Source organism: Zalophus californianus, chromosome 6 (genome assembly GCF_009762305.2).
Source record: "Zalophus californianus isolate mZalCal1 chromosome 6, mZalCal1.pri.v2, whole genome shotgun sequence".
Lineage (NCBI taxonomy): Eukaryota > Metazoa > Chordata > Mammalia > Carnivora > Otariidae > Zalophus > Zalophus californianus.
The window spans coordinates 77,365,248-77,384,568 of NC_045600.1; the positions used below are offsets into that span (position 1 = coordinate 77,365,248).

Consider the following 19,321-nt stretch of genomic DNA (forward strand, 5'->3'; position numbering starts at 1 on the left):
GAGTAAGTGGGACACCGGGGTGGCTGAGTCGGTTAAGCATCTGCCTTCAGCTCAGGTCATGATCCGGGGGTCCTGGGATCGAGCCCCGCATCGGGCTCCCTGCACCAGCGGAGAGTCTGCTTTTCCCTCTGCCTGCCGCTCCCCCTTACTTGTGCTCTCTTTCTCTCTGACAAATAAATAAATAAATTCTTAAAAAAAAAAAAAATTTTGAGTAAGAGAATGGAAAAAATTATGCCATGCAAAAAGCAACTAAAAGAAAGCTGGTATAGCTATACTAATGTCAGAAAAGGCAGACTTTAAGGCAAGAAGAATATCTAGACATTTCTAAATAATAAAAAAAATTGTCTATCAAGAAGGTATAATAATTCTGTTTGTGTGCTTTTAATAACATAGCCTCAAAATACACAAAGTAAAATTGATAAAACTAGAAGAAGAAATAACATACTGGAATATTTTTTTAAACACACCTTTCTTAGTAACTGATAGAACAAGCAGACACCCCCCCCGAAAAAAAGTGAGACTATAAGGGATTTAAACAAAATAATTATAAACTTGACCTAATATATATGTAATACATGTGTTATTATATAATTATATACATATTTAATATATATTATATAAAATGGTACCTTACTACTGTAGAATAGTCAGTCTTCCCAAGTGCACATGAAACATATACACAAAAGTCCTGACAAATTGAAAAGATTATCATCATACAGAGTATGTTCCCTGACTGCAGTGAAACAAAGCTAGACTCAGTAACAAAAAGATAAGAAAAATGCCCAAATGCTTGGAACTGAAGTAATCCACTTCCTAAAAAGTTTTTAATTGAGGTAAAACTCACATAATATAAAGTTAGCCATTTAAAGTGAAAAATTCAGTGATGTTTAGTGCATTCACAATGTTGTACAACCACCATCTCTACTAAGTTCTAAAACATTTCCAACAAAAATGAAAAAAAGATGGATTAAAAAGAAGTTACTATGGAAATTAAAAAAGCATTTTGAACTGGATGTTACTGAAAATATGATATGGGATGTATGGAATATAGCTCAAGCTTTACTATGAAGATATGATACATTACTTTTGGCAATATAAATTGAACACATTCATAGAAAAACACAATTTACCAAACCAACACAACAAGAAACAGAATAGTTCTATACTATTAAATAAATTAAATCTGAAATTAAAAACCTTCCCACAAAGAAATCCCTAGGCTTAGATGATTTCACTGAATTGTTCCAAAGGCTGAAAAAAAGAATACCAATTTTACAAAATCTTTTCCAGTGAATAGAAAAAGGAGAAAACACTTTCAACTCAATTTATGAGGCCAGCATAATCTTGATGCCCAATTTGACAAGAATGATTCCATCATAATAATTATAGACCAATCTCTCTCATAAATATAAGAATCCTAATAAAAATATTAGCAAACTTAATATGACAGTTATTTTTTTAAATTAGGAATGTAAGAAATAAAAAAATAAAAAATTTTTCATATTTGAAAAACCTATCAATGTGAGGACCTTCTGCTTTTGCTCATGAAATAGTAACTCATCAACCCACTATAATCAACAAGAAAACTGGAAAAAATATAGGAAGCCACTATTTTCAGACAGTAAACAACAGGCAGCATAGTCTGTGATCCTCCAGAGAAAGGAAGAAAACAAGGTGAGCCCAATGACTGCCCTGGCCTTTTGCCCAGGGGCAATTTCCAAACAGCAGCACAGTGAAGAAGAACCTAAGTAGAAGCCTCGCAGCCCCTAAATTCTCCTAGCAGAATTTAGGAGCTAGAGACCTGGGCAGGCTGAGCTGCCTAGAATTTGTGGGGCAGAGTACATGAGAAAAGAGAGTTATGCATACAAAGAACTGGAGAACTCTGAAGAGGGGTCCCCTCAAAGTCTACACACGCACAAGGTCGAACTCTAGGAGGTCAAGTGAAGAATGACTAACTGCCCGCAAGCTGTAAGCTAAACAATTTCTAGAGCTTGCACAAGCCTAAGAAATGTTTAAACTTCTACCAGCTGGAGTATGATACCTCACTGAACACCTGGGACAGTGACCGCAGGAAGGGTCACAACTGACTGAACTAAATGAACCCTAGAGTTAAAGGTACTCAATGCCAGTGCAACAAAGCTTAAACACAAACACCAAAAAGATTGACCACACAATCCACAACTGCATGTCAAAGCAAATTTCACGGCTTTTTAAAGGAAGACAGCATGGGGTGTCTGGGTGGCTCAGTTGGTTAAGCAACCTTGACTCTTGGTTTCAGCTCAGGTCATGATCTTCAGGTCTTGAGATCAAAATCAAGCCCTGCAGTGGGCTCTGTGCTCAGCGTAGTCTGCTTGAGATTCTCTTCCTCTCCCTCCCTCTTGGCCCCTGCCTCTACTTGCGCACTCTCTCTCTAAAATAAATAAAATCTTAAAAAAAAAGAATAAAATCTAAATATTCAACAACATAGCATTTGTAATTTCCAGGATCCAATAAAAATTACTAAACATGTAAAGAGTAGTAATTTTGGCCCATAACCAGAAGAAAAAAACAATCAATAGAAAAGCACATTGATGCAATTCACCACATTAATAAAGGAGAAAAGCTTATAATCATCTTGATGAATACAGAAAAAAATGTTAAAATTCAACATTCATTCATGTTGGAAAAAAACCCACTTGGCATACTAGAATAGAAGGAAACTCTTAAACTCTGATACACAGCATCACAAATCCTATAGCAAACACTGACTAGTGAAATACTGAAATCCTGTCCCCTAAGATTGGGAAGAAACAAAGATACTCATTCTGATGGCCTCTACTCAACACTGTGCCGGAGGCCCTCCATAGGTTAATATGGCAGAAAAGGGAAATAAAAAGCATATAATTAAAAAGGAAATAAAAACTATTAAGGTTATAAATAGAAATCAAAGTACTGTCATTCACAGATGACAAAATTATGTGTGTAAAAAATCCAAAAGAAACTACAAACTGTAAGAAATAGTAAGTGAATTCATCAGTATCAGTATGTACCAGGTCAACATATAAAAATATATTGTTTCTATATATCAGTAACAAAAAATAACAAAATGTAATAAAATGTAGTAAAAAAGTACCATTTACAATAGCATAAAAAACTAAAATACCTAGGAATAAATTTAATAAAAGATGGCCAAGACCTTTGTAAGGAAAACTACAAAACTTTACTGAGATTAAAAGGCCTAAGTAGGGACGCCTGGGTGGCTGAGTTGGTTAAACGTCTGCTTTCGGCTCAGGTCATGATCTCAGAGTCCTGGAATCAAGTCCCTCATTGGGCTCCTTGCTCATCAGGGAGCCTGCATCTCCCTCCCCGTGCTTGTACATGTGCTCTCTCTCTGACAAATAAAATCTTAAAAAAAAAAAAAAAGTCCTAAGTAAATGGAAAGAGGTGCCATGTTCTTAGATTGTAAAGATGTCCATTTCCCCCAAACTGAATTATAGATTCAATGCCATGCCAGTAAAAATCCCATCAAGTTTTTTCTTTCTTTTGGTAGACTTTTCAAGATGATTCTGAAATTTATACACAAAGACTAAGGCCAATAAATATCTTGAAGAAGAATATAGCTAAAGCATATACACAACCAAATATCAAGATTTATTAGTGACAGTAATTAAAGCAGTGAAATGTTGACACAAGAAAACTATACAAATGAAACAAGTTCAGAAATAGACTCACACAATAAACTATCAGTTGATTTATGACAAAGGTGACATTATAGTTAACAAGGGAAAAGATGGTCTTCTAATAGTGCTCAATTTCTCTCCCTACTTCACATCATACAGAGAAATTTTTTTTTTAAGATTTTATTAGAGAGAGAGAACACAAGCAGGGGGAGAGTCATAGGGAGAGGCAGACTTCCCTCTGAGCAGGGAGTCCGCTGCAGGATTCAATCCTGGGACTCCAGGATCATGACCTGAGCAGAAGGCAGATGTTTAACATACTGAGCCACCCAGGTGCCCCATACAGATAAATCTATTTGAGAGGGCAGACACAAAAAAATCACATTCTGTATGATTCCATTTATATAAAGCTCAAAACCAAAACTAATCATGGCAGAAGACAAGATATTTCTTTTGGCAGGGAATAATGACTGGTAAAGGGCTTGACAGGGAATTTCTGGAGCTGGCAATGTTCCATTTCTTGATTTGGGTGATGATTACATGATTGTATTCACTTTATGAAAATGTACAGTTGTTCACCTGATGTGTGTACTTTTCTGTATGTATAATACACTTCACTAAAAAGTTTAAACAGAAGAAAGTGGTCTATACATGGCTGGCATCAGAACCAAAGGAGCTTGTGCATTTCACAAACAAAATACCCTTTCTATTGTCATTTTTTCCTAAAAACTATGTCAGTACTTCACACAATATATTATCAAATGTATCCCTTAGGATCCCAAAATGCCTACTGATATGCAGCACGTCCTGCCTTTTTGCAAGTTCCCACTAACTTAGCAACGCCTCATAGCTGATATTTTCAATCTGTTCTGATGTCAGAGATCTTCATATTCCCGTGACCTGCATTTGACATTTCAGACTAGCCAGGTCAGGGTCACATGATTCCTGTAATTTAATTCTATACAAGGACCAATAATTTCCCATCCTATGCCCAATATTAATAGTACTATGGCAATTTAAGAGAACCATCTGACCAATTTAATTCCTCAAGCATCAATGACTGCTGACACTCATGATTCTTCACCAAAGCTAGGGCTGTATTCCTGCAGAGGAAACACATTCTCTGCTTGCTTGCATGAGCCCATTCACTTACTAACAGTTCAACTAGATCAAGAGTTACAATGGTAGCTTCTAAAAAACTTATCACAATTGACTTTGTAATCGTATGAGTGTCTTGCTTTGAGTTGTGTTGACAAGAGACTTTTACTCCTGGGAACTCTCTCACATAGATTTTCTTTTCAGCTCCCAAGTGTGCTAAGGGATTGTGGTCAGTATAGTTAAAATGGGAGGCTGAAACAATTGATGTATAATGGTAATTTAATGTGAAGGTTTTGGTAAATCTTATCTTTCCCCTATTATATGTTACACTTTTGAAACTGTTATTTAACCTGTTCTGACTTTGCTTAAAAAAAAAAAAACAACTTTAAAAAAGAGAGAGGCAAACCATAAGAGACTCATAGAGAACAAACTGAGGGGTGATGGAGGGAGGTGGGTGGGGGATGGGCTAGATGGCTGATGGGTATTAAGGAGGGCACTTGTGATGAGCACAGGGTGTTGTACGTAAGTGATGAGCCACTGAATTCTACTCTGGAAACTAATATTGCACTGTATGTTAACTAACTAGAATTTAAATAAAAATTTGAAAAGAAAAATAAAAGATTATTTAGAGGGTCTCCCCCGACAAAGACTTTAGGCTTTAGCATTTCAGAGACACAGATTAAGTACTGCTACTAGAGTTCCTTCCCATTCTGTTTCTCATACCTTTTTCAGAACAGAACAAGTATTAATTTGGCTTTCACCGTAAGTATAAACACTATAAACATCAAAGCATACTTTCTATAGGTCTCTCATCTCCTATCCGGATCTTGGCAACCCAGCATCCAGTATCCTCTCGGGGGCTCTAACCATGAGAGGAATTCTTTAGGAAGCTTACCTTACTCATGTGCAGAGTGTAGGTGTTGCTCCTTTTACCTTGTCTCAAGCAAATAAGTTTAAAGAACAGCATGGTAAGGGATTTGCCTGAAAGTTGGAGGGTGGTTCTAGTCCCAGTTCAACTAACTGTAGTGTCCTAGGCAAATCACTCAATTCATTTGTGTTCTTATCTATGCATTAATGAGGTCATTTCTGGCATTGCTGCCTGTCACACAGTAGGCCCTCAATAGTCTATGAATGCATAAGAATTAAATACTTCCAAAGACATCTTCCAGCTTTTTCATATAACTCAGTTCATTTCTGTGAAAAGTAGTAAGCCAGAAAAATAAAATGCAAATTACCTAGGTCTACTCCTGTTCCACTACTATTCTTGGGACAGTCTGGGATTAGAAGAAACCACACTGTAAGGTGCTACCGGTAGCAAAGGGGTAATGAGAGTACAGTAGTACAGTAAGCACATTTATTCACGAACAACAGAACTAAAAGAAAAAAAACCAAAAACAGCCCTTCCCAAATGGTCAAAATGAACCAATGAACTAAAGTAAAAAAAAAGGATAGTATTTTATATAATCAATTCTTATCCAGAACGCTGAATTTTTTGAAAAATGTCAGTAAAATCAATTTCTCAAAAGAGCTTTTCATATTAAACCAGGAATCTCCCAAGGAGAAGCGGCTACCATTGAGGATCTTGAACTTAGATTTACTGCAAGAAGAGGTATTAGGTGAGTGTATTACGGAAGCTAAAGATGGAGAGGAAGCGGATGGTGGGGACAGTCATCTCTGGAGGTCAACCAAGAGAGAATTCAACATGTCTGATGCAAGGTAACTTTTGGGGTCCTTTATGTTAAGCTTTCTTAGGAAGGGGGATTTTCTTCATTTCCTATATTTGCTTTTATTTTCTTCTTTTATTTCTGGCCATTCTTCTCCCTTCTTGAAACTTAAAACTTTTTAAAGAAACACACATTTAAAGGGCTGGGAAAACAAGGTATATTGGAAATATGAACTGTTCTTTCACTGCATGGTAAGGAATGAGAAAGGCCTAGTGTGAAATCCTGGAGTTTAAAATTAAAATCTAAACAGAGAATGCTCAGTGACCTTTTCTTAGGAGGCTCACATGAAACAATGTCATGGTACATTGATCAAACTTTTATTCATTTGCATTTTCAGGACATTGCTATTAATACCATATGACACTCAACAAATTACACTACAATGTGACATTTTGTACAAATCACTTCACCTCTAGTTTCTTCTTCAGCTGTGTTACTTCAGCCTCTGGTTAATTAGAAAAAAAAAAATAAGAGTTTGTGTGTGGGGCGGGGGGAGGAAAAACTATGTCTACCTTTTTATTTAGGGTTGGTGACTGGGGCCTGTTAGTGAAATGGACAAAAGACAGGTTAACAGGAGAAGCATACAAATTTAATTGATATTTTAAACTTTACTTCCATGGGGGTTACATGGAAAAGTAAAAACCCAAAAGAAGTTGTTAGGCTTAGAGGCTTATATACTGTTTTAACAAAGAGTGATAAATTGTGAACCAAATAGGCAAACAAAAAGGGGGCTTGGGCTTTTAGAGGTGGCAAATTGGGGGAAAGTAAATATATGGGCAAACTAATGGAGAATAAGGGTTATTTTAGTAAGGTTTATTTATGCAGACTCATCTCAGTGCCATCTGTTTCTAGTAATAAGCGTTATTTTCCTCTTCCTAGTACAGAAGAGAGGGGACACCTTTACAAATGAAAATTGGTCACTTTTACAAAGGGACATTGATGCCCTGATTTTTGGCAGAAGCAGAGGCGAGTTCTTCCTACATCTGCTGCTTCTCAGTTGCCTTTAGGTCGAAATAATCCTTATGCCAAAGGGGCATATTTTGGGGTAGTATATCATAATGCCCTTAGTTTTCTAAGGGGAAATCAAAGTTCAAGTACTCCAGTAAAGATATTGGTTCCCAAACTACTGTGTTCTGCAGTTAGTTCCCTAATGTGTCTTTAAAAAAAGTTCTATGGTCAAATAAGTTTGGGAAATGCTGAGTTAAACAAAGTTAAATGTGATTTTTTTTCCAGCAAGAGTTCTCAGAACCTTTAATTAACTAACAATGCAATGTGATTCTGCAAAAAAATAATGCATTGTGTCCCCAAGCTTATTAGACCATGGAGCATGTTTTTCAGGATTTTTCAAGACTAGTGTTTTCTTGTTATGTATGTTGAGAAGTAATGGAATTAGCTACCCTTGCATGTAAGGGCAGAAGTTTGAGCAGCCACTGAAAGAAGGAGAAGCCAAACTAACTGAATAAAGGTGGCGCGGTGTCCGTCAGCAGTAACCATGCTACATTCTGAGTCATGCTCCAGGGGACTAAGCTCCAGTTTGTCCCTAGGAAGAAAAACTAAAGTGTCCAAAACTTCTGGATCCTATGGAATTAAAACCCTTTCTCGGGCACTAAAGAGTACTGATGGATGAAGAAAAAATGGTCTCACGTGTTCATTTCCATCCTTGGCACAGTACAGCTCCAGTTGCATTATTCTTAAACATCTATTAACATGATTGCTTCATAATTACAAAGGCTAACGGCCAAGCCTTTTTCACAGGAAGCAAGGCACTGCTTGTCTTTAACTGCTCTTCTGGCTCATGCAGAAGGGTCAGCCTTTTAAAAAATCTTTTTAATATGTAAACTGAAGAAACATCTCTAAAATGTCATTTGAGTGACTGCAAGATAAAAAGGAAAAGGCCCATTCAAAGGCACAGAGCTAACTAAATGCAACAATGAGATGATTTGGGGTTGAGGGTGTACAGGATTCAGAACTGACAGAAGTCATCAGATGCATATGGTACCCAGTGTCTTCCCTCTGGTTATCCTGTTCTGTCAGAACTTTAATTTCGGCAGAGACCATCCTCAATACTGTGATTGACTGAGTCAGAGTCCCAATCAGCAGACTCAATCCTTGATCCTCCATTGTCATCTGCTGCCACGTGTACCCTTCTTCATCATCTTCCATGCTCTTGGAATAGGGGCAAAGCTAAGTACCCAAGTCAGAGGATTGGTTGGCAATATCCTATATTGTCTCAAGGATTTGGGAAAAAAAATGGAGAAAGAAGGACTAGTATCTACTGAGCAGCTAGGTGCCAGATATTTTCACAAACATTACCTCATTAACAAATAGGTGTTTTTCCAATTTTGAGAAGAAAGAAAACTGGGGCTTAGAAAGGTTATAAAACGTATCTAAGGTCAAACCAAATGCTGATGAACAAATGAGGTAAAATTTGAGCGAGGTCTGTGTGAGTCCCAAGTCAGTTTTACAATAGCATGCTGTTTCCTGATCATAAAAAACTCCATTTATATAGGAGCATGAATGACCCATTTATGCCATTTTTCTCCATATCTAGTGCAACATCTCAATTTTTATCATCACCCTAACTTCAAGAGACCTGATAATGTTTAGATCATCTCATTCATTTGCCCAAATCAATGGAGCTATTTATTCTCAACTGCTGGTAATGAACTTCCTTAACTCAGCATTTTGTGGGAAAAAAGTCTAAATACTTGAATTGCTTCATTTCATGCTCATTCTCTTGCATACATCTTTTTGGTTTGCTTTTAAAAATAGATTCCAAAATCATGACATATTCAGATCTGAAAAACAGGATGGAGGGCAATGAGAACACTAATCTGAAATGGTCACATGGCCGGAGTACCTGTGTCTGTTGTAATCCCAATAGAAAACTCTTGAATTTATGAAGCAGTCATGCTTGTGGGCTTGATTGAAAAAAACACTGAACAAAACACTGTCCTAGGACTGTAGACTTGCATTCTATCCCGTCTTCCACAGCTGCCACCCTGGTTAAGACTATCTGACTCAGTTTCCTCATTATTTAAAATAAGAATCGCTCTAAGTTCCTTTAAAAATTCCATAATTCTATAGTCAACTCTAACTCACTGATCATTCCTGTGAAAAAATAATTTAAAATAATTCAACTCCCACCATTACTGTCCCTTTTAAAATTTCTTTGACAAAAGTGAAGGACTCACCTGTCTTCCAGTTAAATTTTCTTTTTAGCGTGACAGAAAATCAAACAGCAAAGAAAAAAGCAAGTCACTACCTACACAGAGTGATACACAGTGTCTGGAAAATGATTTACTTAATGAGAAGCAGATTAATAGTTTGCTTATTTTGGTTGCAGGTATCATGATTCATATCCTCTAAAGGGTAGAGAGAAAAATCAATCTTTTCCAGGAAACACAGTAATACAGTAAAGCTTCTTTCCCGCTCAATTAGCCTGATACTAGAATATTCACAGATGAAAGTAATTCTGTGAGTGCTATTCCTCATACAGATGGCCCACAACACTTGCTTCCAAATTCTTATCATCAGAGAAATTATATAACAGACTATGTGGCTCAATCCTTACTCCAGTAACAAACAGACCAAGGTTTCCCAGTACAGTTTCCTTGGCATTCACTTTCATGTTCAGATGCAGTAACACACCTTGTAATATGAGAGCCTGACTCATCTCCACCACAACCTGGTAGAGCTGAGCAAACACCAGTCAGTCAAAAATATCATTGACTTGCCTACTTTTTCAAAGGTTCTTTGAACACTGTCAAGCCTTTAGGTGGAGGCGCTGGAGGCGCTAGAGGGGATACTTCGGGGAAATACTCCCCATCAGCCATGCTAGCAGATGCCGAAATGGGGAAGAGAAGTAGTGGGCAAGTTCTCCCTACCTTCTTCTTCTCTTTTCTGGCCACCGTGCCCAGGAAACTTTAGAAGCAGAGGTCCCATGTCAGGAAACATCAGTCACACTCACTACTAACTTTACCATCACAGACTTGTCACTCTACCTCTCATTCATGTTGAGGACAGTACAACAATCTCAGAACAATGCTTCTCAAACTACACAGTACATATAAATCACCTGGGCACTTTGTTGAAAAGGAGATTCAGATTTAATAGGTCTAGGATAGAGTGCAAACTGCTACAGTTTTTTTTTTCAAACTGCTACAGTTTTAATGAGCCTCAGTGGATGCTGATCCTTCCGGTCTGCAAACCACACTTGAGTAGCAAGGTCCTAGTATCTCTGCCCTCCTGAATCTCGAGTACATTCTACCTTAAGATCTCCTTGTGGCTGGTTCTCTATGAAGAGAACTAAACATAGCAGAAGACTCAGAACCTCTGCATTGTGAGAATTCTATCCTATACGGGGGAGCTAAGTTCACTAACTTTCACTGTTCAGATTCTGGATCTTTCTTCTTGCCCAGATGGATTTGCCAGCTTCTTCCCGCTTAGCTGAATGACATATCCTGGCTCAGCCTTACCAGCTTGATTTGATGCCATTCCACTAGCAACTCAAACATTAGGAGCACCTGCTAAAATACAGATACCTGGGCCCTAACCCTGAGATTCTGATTTATTAGGTCTAGAGTGGCCCCAAGAATAAATAGACATCCTAGGTGATTCTAATACATTATGAGACTTTGAAGAAGGAAATACACGTAGTCTCTTCAACTGATTGGAGAAATCTGTATCTATCTATGACTGTTAATGCCTTTACATCAAGGAAGGCAGCCAAGAAAGGTAGGAAAAAAGGAAACACAACTTGAGTATCTGATACTATGAGAGAAGAAACAACTTCCTCCCAATCTGAACACTTACTTAAGGGCGTTTATAGTTAATTTCGGTGTATTCCGTCCTTTCCTTTAGAGAAGTTCACTGAAAATGGGAAGTATGTCTTGTGTATTCTATAGAAAATTCTTTTGGGTGCCTAGGTGGCTCAGTTGGTTAAGCGACTGCCTTCAGCTCAGGTCATGATCCTGGGTTCCTGGGATCGAGTCACGCATCGGGCTCCCTGCTCAGCAGGGAGTCTGCTTCTCTCTCTGACCTACTCCCTCTCATGCTCTCTCTATCTCATTCTCTCTCTCAAATAAAATCTTAAAAAAAAATTCTTTTAATATAGGTATGATTACAGATACATTCAATTATAAAAATATCAAAGGAATGGCTATTTGCCCTTCTGACTGAATAAATGAAACTGAAGTTGTTCACACACAATGCAATTTTCTTTTAAATATATCCAAGAAGACAAACACTGAGATCGGTTAACAAAATTAAGAACTGAACACTAATTAGTACCCTAAAAGAGCAGAAGCAAATATAAAATACAAAAAGTAGCTTTACTTAGACTTTATGAAAGAAATGTCCTAAGAAAGGCCACAGTTGGGCTACTTGGTCTCCTCTGGGGCCAGTGTGACATCCTGAGGGACGTGAGCTTCTGCTGGTACAGCCACAGGTCCTGCCACAGTAGCAATGAGATCAGATGCAGCAGGGGTGGCTTCTGGACTGGAACTAGCTCCTGTCTGACTAGGGGTGCTCTCCGTCTGACTGCAGGTGGTCTCAATCTGAGAGGCTGAGGATTCTTGACTAGAGGTGGCATCTGTCAGACTGGATAGGTCAGTTTGAGCAGGATTGGCCTCTTCTTCTGTTTCCAACTCTGTTTCCTGACTTTGAACTTCCTCAACTTCTTCCACCATAGCAGGTGGTAGCTGTAATAAAGTCTAATGAGAAAAAGAAAACATCAATAGGAACTCAAATGAAAAAACACTGGCTTACAGAGCTAAGCTCTCATATTAGCTTACTAATAGATACTGTTCATTCGAGAGTTCTCTAAAACACTGCTGGCCATTGTGTATTACAAACATAACTCTGATGGCAATGGCCTAGATCTTGCTGACTCCAGAGATCAAAGTATGTATTAAATCTTCAGAGAAGAAAATAATATGAAAACCGATTAGCTTTTTTAGCAAAGAAATCTGCTGTACCACTTCTGCAAAAACAGTGGCTGATTAGAACTGACTGACACAACTAAAGAAAGGGCCAGCCTCAGTCAAGGAGCCATGTGAGGGGTGGGGAGGAACCAAGCCTTCAGACAAAACCATGACAGAGAAGGGCATGAAACTTCTGTCCGCACTCAACCAGAACACTGGAGCAGCTCTACACGCTTAGCCTCCCCTTTAGAATGGCTAAAATAAAAAAGGCCATAACACGTGTGGGTGAGGGTGTGGCACAACGACAGCTCTCATTCGCTGCTGCTGGGAATCTGATGCAACTACTTCGCAAAATGGGTGGGCAGTTTCTTAAAAAGTTGAACACATTTACTCTGTTTTTCAGCCATTCTACTCCTAGGGATAACCCCTCCTCCCCCCCCACAAATACAAAGACTGGTACAAGAATGTTCACAGCAGCTTCCTCTGTAACAGCCAACGTTGGAAAAAACCCAAATGTCCATCAACAGGTCAAGGGGTACACCTGGTAGGTCCCTACAGTGGAATATTATTTGGCAATATAAAGGGGCTACAGGTTGAGGGTAAGATCGTTTGCCTGGAGAAGGTGGGAAAGGGACTGGTGAAGGATGAGAAGGGTTACCAAGGGGCACGAGGAAACTTTTGGAGATAATGAGTATGTTCATTATCTTGACTGTGATGATGGTTTCACAGGTATTTACGTATGTCAGAACATATTAAATTATATGCTTTAAATATGTGGAATTTATTGTAGGCCAAATTATATCTACATAAAGGTGTTTAAAAAATATGGGTATTACATGAATAACAACAACCTTGTTTGGTTTAGCTGGTTTCCCACAAGGACTTATTTTAAAGGTGCAGTCTGCAAAGAAGATTCTTTCTACAACAAGAAAAATATGAATTTTGAGAAAACTCACCTGATGATAATGATGTGTGGTCTGTATCAAATGCATGTACATGTTGTATACAAAGTTTGCCATCTGGGGCATGTTCTTTATTATCTGTACTTCATGAGATGGTCGCTCTCCATTCTAGAAGGCAAAGAGAAAGTTAAGGACAGTGAGAAGGTTGATATGCTAAAAGTGAACATTCCAGATGCCCATGTCTCCATCTTATGTAAAAGCACTACTAGGGTTTGGAGGACATCAGAATAGTTCCAGGACATTAAGATGTAAGTGTGCGTGAGAGCCCAAGAACGACTTCATAAAGAGAAGAGATTCAATTTAAATTTAGCAAAAGGTAGAGACGAGAAGAGAACTACGAGTTACTACCTTTTAATTCCAGGCTGGCAACTAAAACAGGAGTTTGGGTCTAGGAACCCATGCGGAAGAGTGAGAGCTACAGGATCATTTGAATAGAGAGAAAAATCAACATGGCCTTAAAGTACGGTCTTTAATACCTTGTATGTTCCAAAGGCAATTTTCAAGTTTATTCAGAAAGAAAATATTGAAACTATTTTTCCTATTTATGTTTTTCTAAAAATAAGCTAACATTACTGTTATTTAATATACAGACTGTTAGTCATGAGGGTGATCTCAAAAGGTTTTTTTTTAATTAATAAAGTGCATGATCAAATACTAAGGTCCAAACTCTGTGGTATGTTTCAGAACTCTCTGGGGAAGGCTGTTCATTGTGGAGGTGTGTTGGCTCCAGCTCCCGGAGACGGAAATTCAGTAGGTCTGACAGAGAATGAGGGGATGCTGCTGCAGTAGTTTCTCACAACCATATGAGAAACACTACTCTACCAGTGCAGGTAAAGTGGTAAAGTGAATGAAGACAATAAAAAATTTGTACTTCTCCCTAAACCATCCTAGAATAAAGATGAACAAGTTTTCTATTTATAGTCAATTATAAAATGTTTATAAAGTCCCACCCTTTCTTACTGTAGACACAGTTCAGAAAACCATAAAGGTAAAAAGCTTCTATCAAGACAAAGGATTTTTACCATAAAGTAACAAATTAGCGCACAGAATGTCAGAAATAATAAGTGTACTAAATAGTTATTTCTCAGAATTAAGCAGGATGGCAGTATTACATGTAGGCAGGTGTTCTTTTGATAGCGGGCACCTTCTGCGAGGGTCACACCTATGTGCAAAGACTGCCATGCCGTTACAACTACGAAACATGGCCTTCACCACATGGAAGGTTTTGTGTCTGTGTTTGTCTGCTTCTTTTCTGGTGGCACCGCTGGGAGCTGCCTCTTCTGAGATGTGGCGCTAGCCATGCAGCCCTCTTGGCCTCCAACACTGGTCTCTTGAGCGGAAGATGGGGAGACGCTCTTAGCGCTCAGCCCCCTGGGTGTCGGGTAAAAGCACTGGTTTTCAAGCCTTCTGCTCATTGGCACTGCCTGATCTCCATGTGCCTCCTGGTGTGTCCTCGCGGCCTCTGCATAAGGCTGTGCCTCAGACCTTGTGCTCGGAATCTGCCTGTGTAATAATCCGCCCACAAAAGACTGAGAAACTCAGAGCTACAGGACTGTCCAGAAGCTGATACTCAAGGCTTCACACGGCCCTACCCCATCGTATCATTCCACCCTTATCCTATTCCTGCACTGCAGCATTTCTTAAGGACAGGAAGAAAAGATAAAAAAATGCACTCAGTCTTATTATAAAACAAATACACATAATTTCATCTTTTTCTTCGGAGGGAGGGAAAGAAGTGTATTGTGAACATTTAAAAGAGCTTTATTTAAAATCCAAATGGACCTCCAAGACACTGCATTAAATGAAAAATGCAAAGCCCATGGGGGCGCCTGGGTGGCTCAGTCGGTTAAGCGTCTGCCTTCGGCTCAGGTCATGGTCCTGGGGTCCTAGGATCGAGCCCCGCATCAGGCTTCCTGCTCAGTGAGGAGCCTGCTTCCCCCTCTGCCTCTGCCTCTCCCCTGCTCATGCTCTCTCTTTCTCTGCATCTCTGTCTCAAATGAATAAATAAAATCTTAAAAAAAAAAAAGAAAAGAAACATGCAAAGCCCAACAGTCACAACCCTGAAGATTAGTTAGTATGCTAACCTTTATGAAAGAAAGAAAACAATATAAGAAAATAAACAGGTATTTGCTTCTTTATGCAAAAGGAATATAGGAAGGATAAACCAGGAACTAAAGGGGCTGGGGTGGGGGGTGGGAAAGGGGAGCAAGGAGGAGGGATATGAAAAGGGTAGCAGGAATGTGGAGGGAGGGGAGTGGCACTTCTGAGTATGTCCTTTGTTGCTGTCCCCTCCTACATTCTCCAAAGGGTAGGTTTCTTCAGGGTTCTCCAAGAGCTAAGCCGTTCATTACTCTATTTTCAATTGAAGAGCTGAACAGAGGCAGTAAAGTACAGTGACTAACATGGATTCTGGAGTCACACTGCCTGGGTTTTCAAATCTTGGATTCTCCATCTATGAGATGCATCACCAAACTACTTAACTTTGCTAATCCTGTTTCCCCTTACGTAAAATGGGGTTAATAAGAAAACCTACTGAACAGGACTCTTAAATGAGATGAAATGAGATAATGCATGGGAAGAGCTAATTGCCTGATACTAGTGAGTGCTTGATAAATGTTAGAATGTTATTATTATTTTGCACAGAAAATCGAATTCAGTTCCACAGTGTAAGGAGCACCCTAAACCAGTGATCGGATGATCTATGTGATGCTGGTTCCTAGGTACTGTGGTCATCTACAGGAGAGTGCTGCTCTATATGATGAAGAAGGAGTCCTACCTTTCTACTGGTTGGGAAAGGTTCTGTCGGAATTATATGCAAATGAAGTGGACGGGCAGTAAGCTGGCTGAAAGCTGGAGTTAGTTCAAAACAGTTTTGGAAGAGGGATACTCTTGCGAAGATATACAGTCCAAGTCTGGCTCTAGACATGGCCACCACTAAGCGACGGACATCCCTTTGGGAAACAAAATTAATTAGCATAGTTCAAGATTAATAACATATGCATGCAGCTTTTCTTCTTCTTCTTCTTTTTTTTTTACTTATTCTACTAAATATTCCTGTTAAGCTATGGCAATAAAAAGTTAAGCTTCTTAAAAACTGAACAGAATAAACAGATTAAGTTAATCAATATCAAGTGACTAGTTAAACCAAGTAAAGTTACTGCTTTATCACTAACCTCTGTGTTGATATTTTGGTTTTTGTGAGTGGGGGAAATCATGACTAATGCACTGATAAAAAGGTCTAAGTAGCTACGTTAGAATTATGGAACAAGAAGTCAAGTTATAAGAATGTGAAAAAGACAAAAGCACGACACAGTTTAGAAAAAAGATGGGGAGGGGACGAGGCATTATTCATGTGTTCACACTGTGAGTTCTGGGGATTTTAATTATGTAAATCATAATGATGCCCCATTCAGACAGCAGCTATAAATCTCAATGCAGGAAAGGAACTGCTTTTTAGAAAAGTTCGTCTCCAAGTACGTTTGATAAGCAAAAATAAGCCATTTTAGAATGCAATAGTTTTGAAACAATTTCTCAAAACATTATATCTTTGTTTACTCTTACATAAAAGTTATCATTCTAATGGAACTTGATCACTGGGCTAAGCTCCAAATAGATTTTGACTTAATGACAACATTAGGAGAGCTTGGAGACTTTTCTCTTTATATCCACCAAATAAAATAATAAAATGAACTCTCATTATAGTTTTGTAAGTAAGTCATATGAGATGAAGGTTTATATAAAACTAAATGGCTGCTTTGTAATAAGAAGATATTATTCCCATAAATCTCTAGCACATAAATACATCACAATAAATGATAAAAATAGGTTATTGTTTGTTTTGACAGTTCTTAATCCTGGGAGAACAAATGGTTCCTTTATCCTCTAACAGTGAAGCTGAAAGACTGTGTGAGAAAAAACGTCAGAAATCCTGTGCAATGAAAAATGTACTCTGAAGACTCTTTTTACCACCTTACCTCTTTTAATTTCTGATACTGTTTCTGACAAATGTAAGATATTAAGATTTCATAATAAAATGCTATCTCTGAGTGTTACTGAAGACTAAAAAGTAAATGTACTAAAATATTTAAGATTCAAAAAATTCAGAAGCAATGACAATAGTTAACTCTACAAAGAATATGATATTGTTATACTCCAACAAGAAGTTTGCCAAACCAAACGCTGCTGTAACAATTAATTATGCTTTAAGCTTAAAAAAATTTAAAACCACTTAGCAAAAGCAGTTCAAAATTGAAGCAGATAATAAATTTCAATAATATAAAAAAGTTTTCCTTATGTACCTCAGATGGCCCACTGCCCTGGTTCGTACTAGAGAAAGAAGAATATAATCATTCTGTTGACCTTGAAACCTGTCAACAGTTGTCACCTAGGAAGAAAAAATGGGAAATATGGTATATGTTCAAAGCACAACAATAATAATAATAATAATGAGAGATAATTTAAATAATATGCTAGAAATAAAAATCTTATCAAGATAATCAATCTGAAAAGAAAACATGATCATATACTTGGAATTGAGAAAACCAGTTAATGAACACTATGAAATAAACCTTAGTAACCAGATTAGGCTATGTCCCTATGTTATTATACTTATAGCACTGATCTTTACCTCTGCTGACAACTGAATTACTATCTGTAGAATTAACAGTCTTCCCCTACTAGGCTGCCCAACTCCATGGATGCAGGGACCTGTTAATCTTATTACCTAGTATCCCTGTTTGATGCCCAGCAGTATAACTTAGTATGCTCACTTATTATTTAACATATTCTTAGTTCTCATGGATAGCATCCTTCTGACATACAAAAAATAAACAAGTAATTTTCATAGTACTTTTTGTTCAGTTTGAAACTATATATATAACTAGGAAAGTTCATGCAGGTTTCAATCTAATATTGACACTCAGGCATTTATCTCTTTTTCACTAATTCAACAAAAAAAGTTTAAGTGCTTATGTGCATAAGCTATAACCCACGGTCCATACCTTTAGGAATTTTACAAAACAAATCAACTTCACAGAAGTATAATTCACATATAATAAAATGCACTCCAAACTTGAAGTGTCTACTTCGATAAATTTTGACAATATATGCTCCTAGATAAGCACCACAATGAAGATTTCCATTATTTCAGGTCCCTTTGTAGTCAAAACTGTATCCCCAAGCCCTGGGCAAACACTGATCTGCTTTCTGTCACTATAGACTACTTTTTGCCTGTTTAAAATTCCTTAAAAATGGAATCATAAAGTTTTTTTTTTTTTTTTTTTTTGGCTTCTTTGACCTGGCATGTTTTTGAGATTCATCCATGTGTTGTGTCTATTAGAAGTTCATACCTTTTGACTGTTGAATAGTATTCCGATGAATAGGTACACCACATTTGTTTATCCATTTACCTGTTCATGTCATTGGGGTTGTTTTTGGTTTGGGGCTTTTTTGTTTTGTTTTAAATTTTGATTCCAGTGTAGTTAACATACAGTTATTTTAGTTTCAGGTATACAATATACTGATTCAACAATTCTACACATCACCTGGTGCTTGTCATGGCAAGTGCACTCCTTAATCCCCACCCCCTACTTCACCCAACCCACCATCCTTCTCCCCATAGAGATTGTTCTCTGTAATTGAGTGTTTCTTAATTTGTCTTCCCCCCACTTTGCTCATGTTTTGTTTCTGAAATTCCCTATCAGTGAAATCACATGGCATTTGTCTTTCTCTGCCTTATTTTGCTTAGCATTTTACTCTCTAGCTCCATCCATGTTGTTGCAAATGGCAGAATTTTAAATGGCTGCATGATATTCCATTGTGTGTGTGTGTGTGTGTGTGTGTGTGTGTGTGTATAAACAAACACATATCTCATATCTTCTTTATTCATTTATCAATCGATGGACACTTGGGCTGCTTCATAATTTGGCTATTGTAAATAATGCTGCTATAAACATAGG

At 37.9% G+C, this 19,321-nt stretch overlaps 1 protein-coding gene across 2 annotated transcripts in view; it reads right to left on the reverse strand.

The window, feature by feature from the left end:
* Positions 1 to 6,780: 6,780 nt before the first annotated feature.
* AQR (aquarius intron-binding spliceosomal factor) overlaps positions 6,781 to 19,321 on the reverse strand; it is a 113,174-nt gene continuing 100,633 nt past the window's right edge. Inside the window, exons 32-35 of one of the 2 annotated variants that reach the window (XM_027572737.1) lie at positions 17,663 to 17,748; positions 16,141 to 16,315; positions 13,359 to 13,472; positions 6,781 to 12,192 (exon numbers count right to left, since the gene is read on the reverse strand). In XM_027572737.1, coding sequence (XP_027428538.1) covers positions 11,860 to 12,192; positions 13,359 to 13,472; positions 16,141 to 16,315; positions 17,663 to 17,748 — 708 coding nt within the window. In that variant the 3' untranslated portion in view covers positions 6,781 to 11,859. The remainder of the gene's footprint in view (positions 12,193 to 13,358; positions 13,473 to 16,140; positions 16,316 to 17,662; positions 17,749 to 19,321) is intronic. The other variant, XR_003516061.2, reaches the window with a different exon arrangement.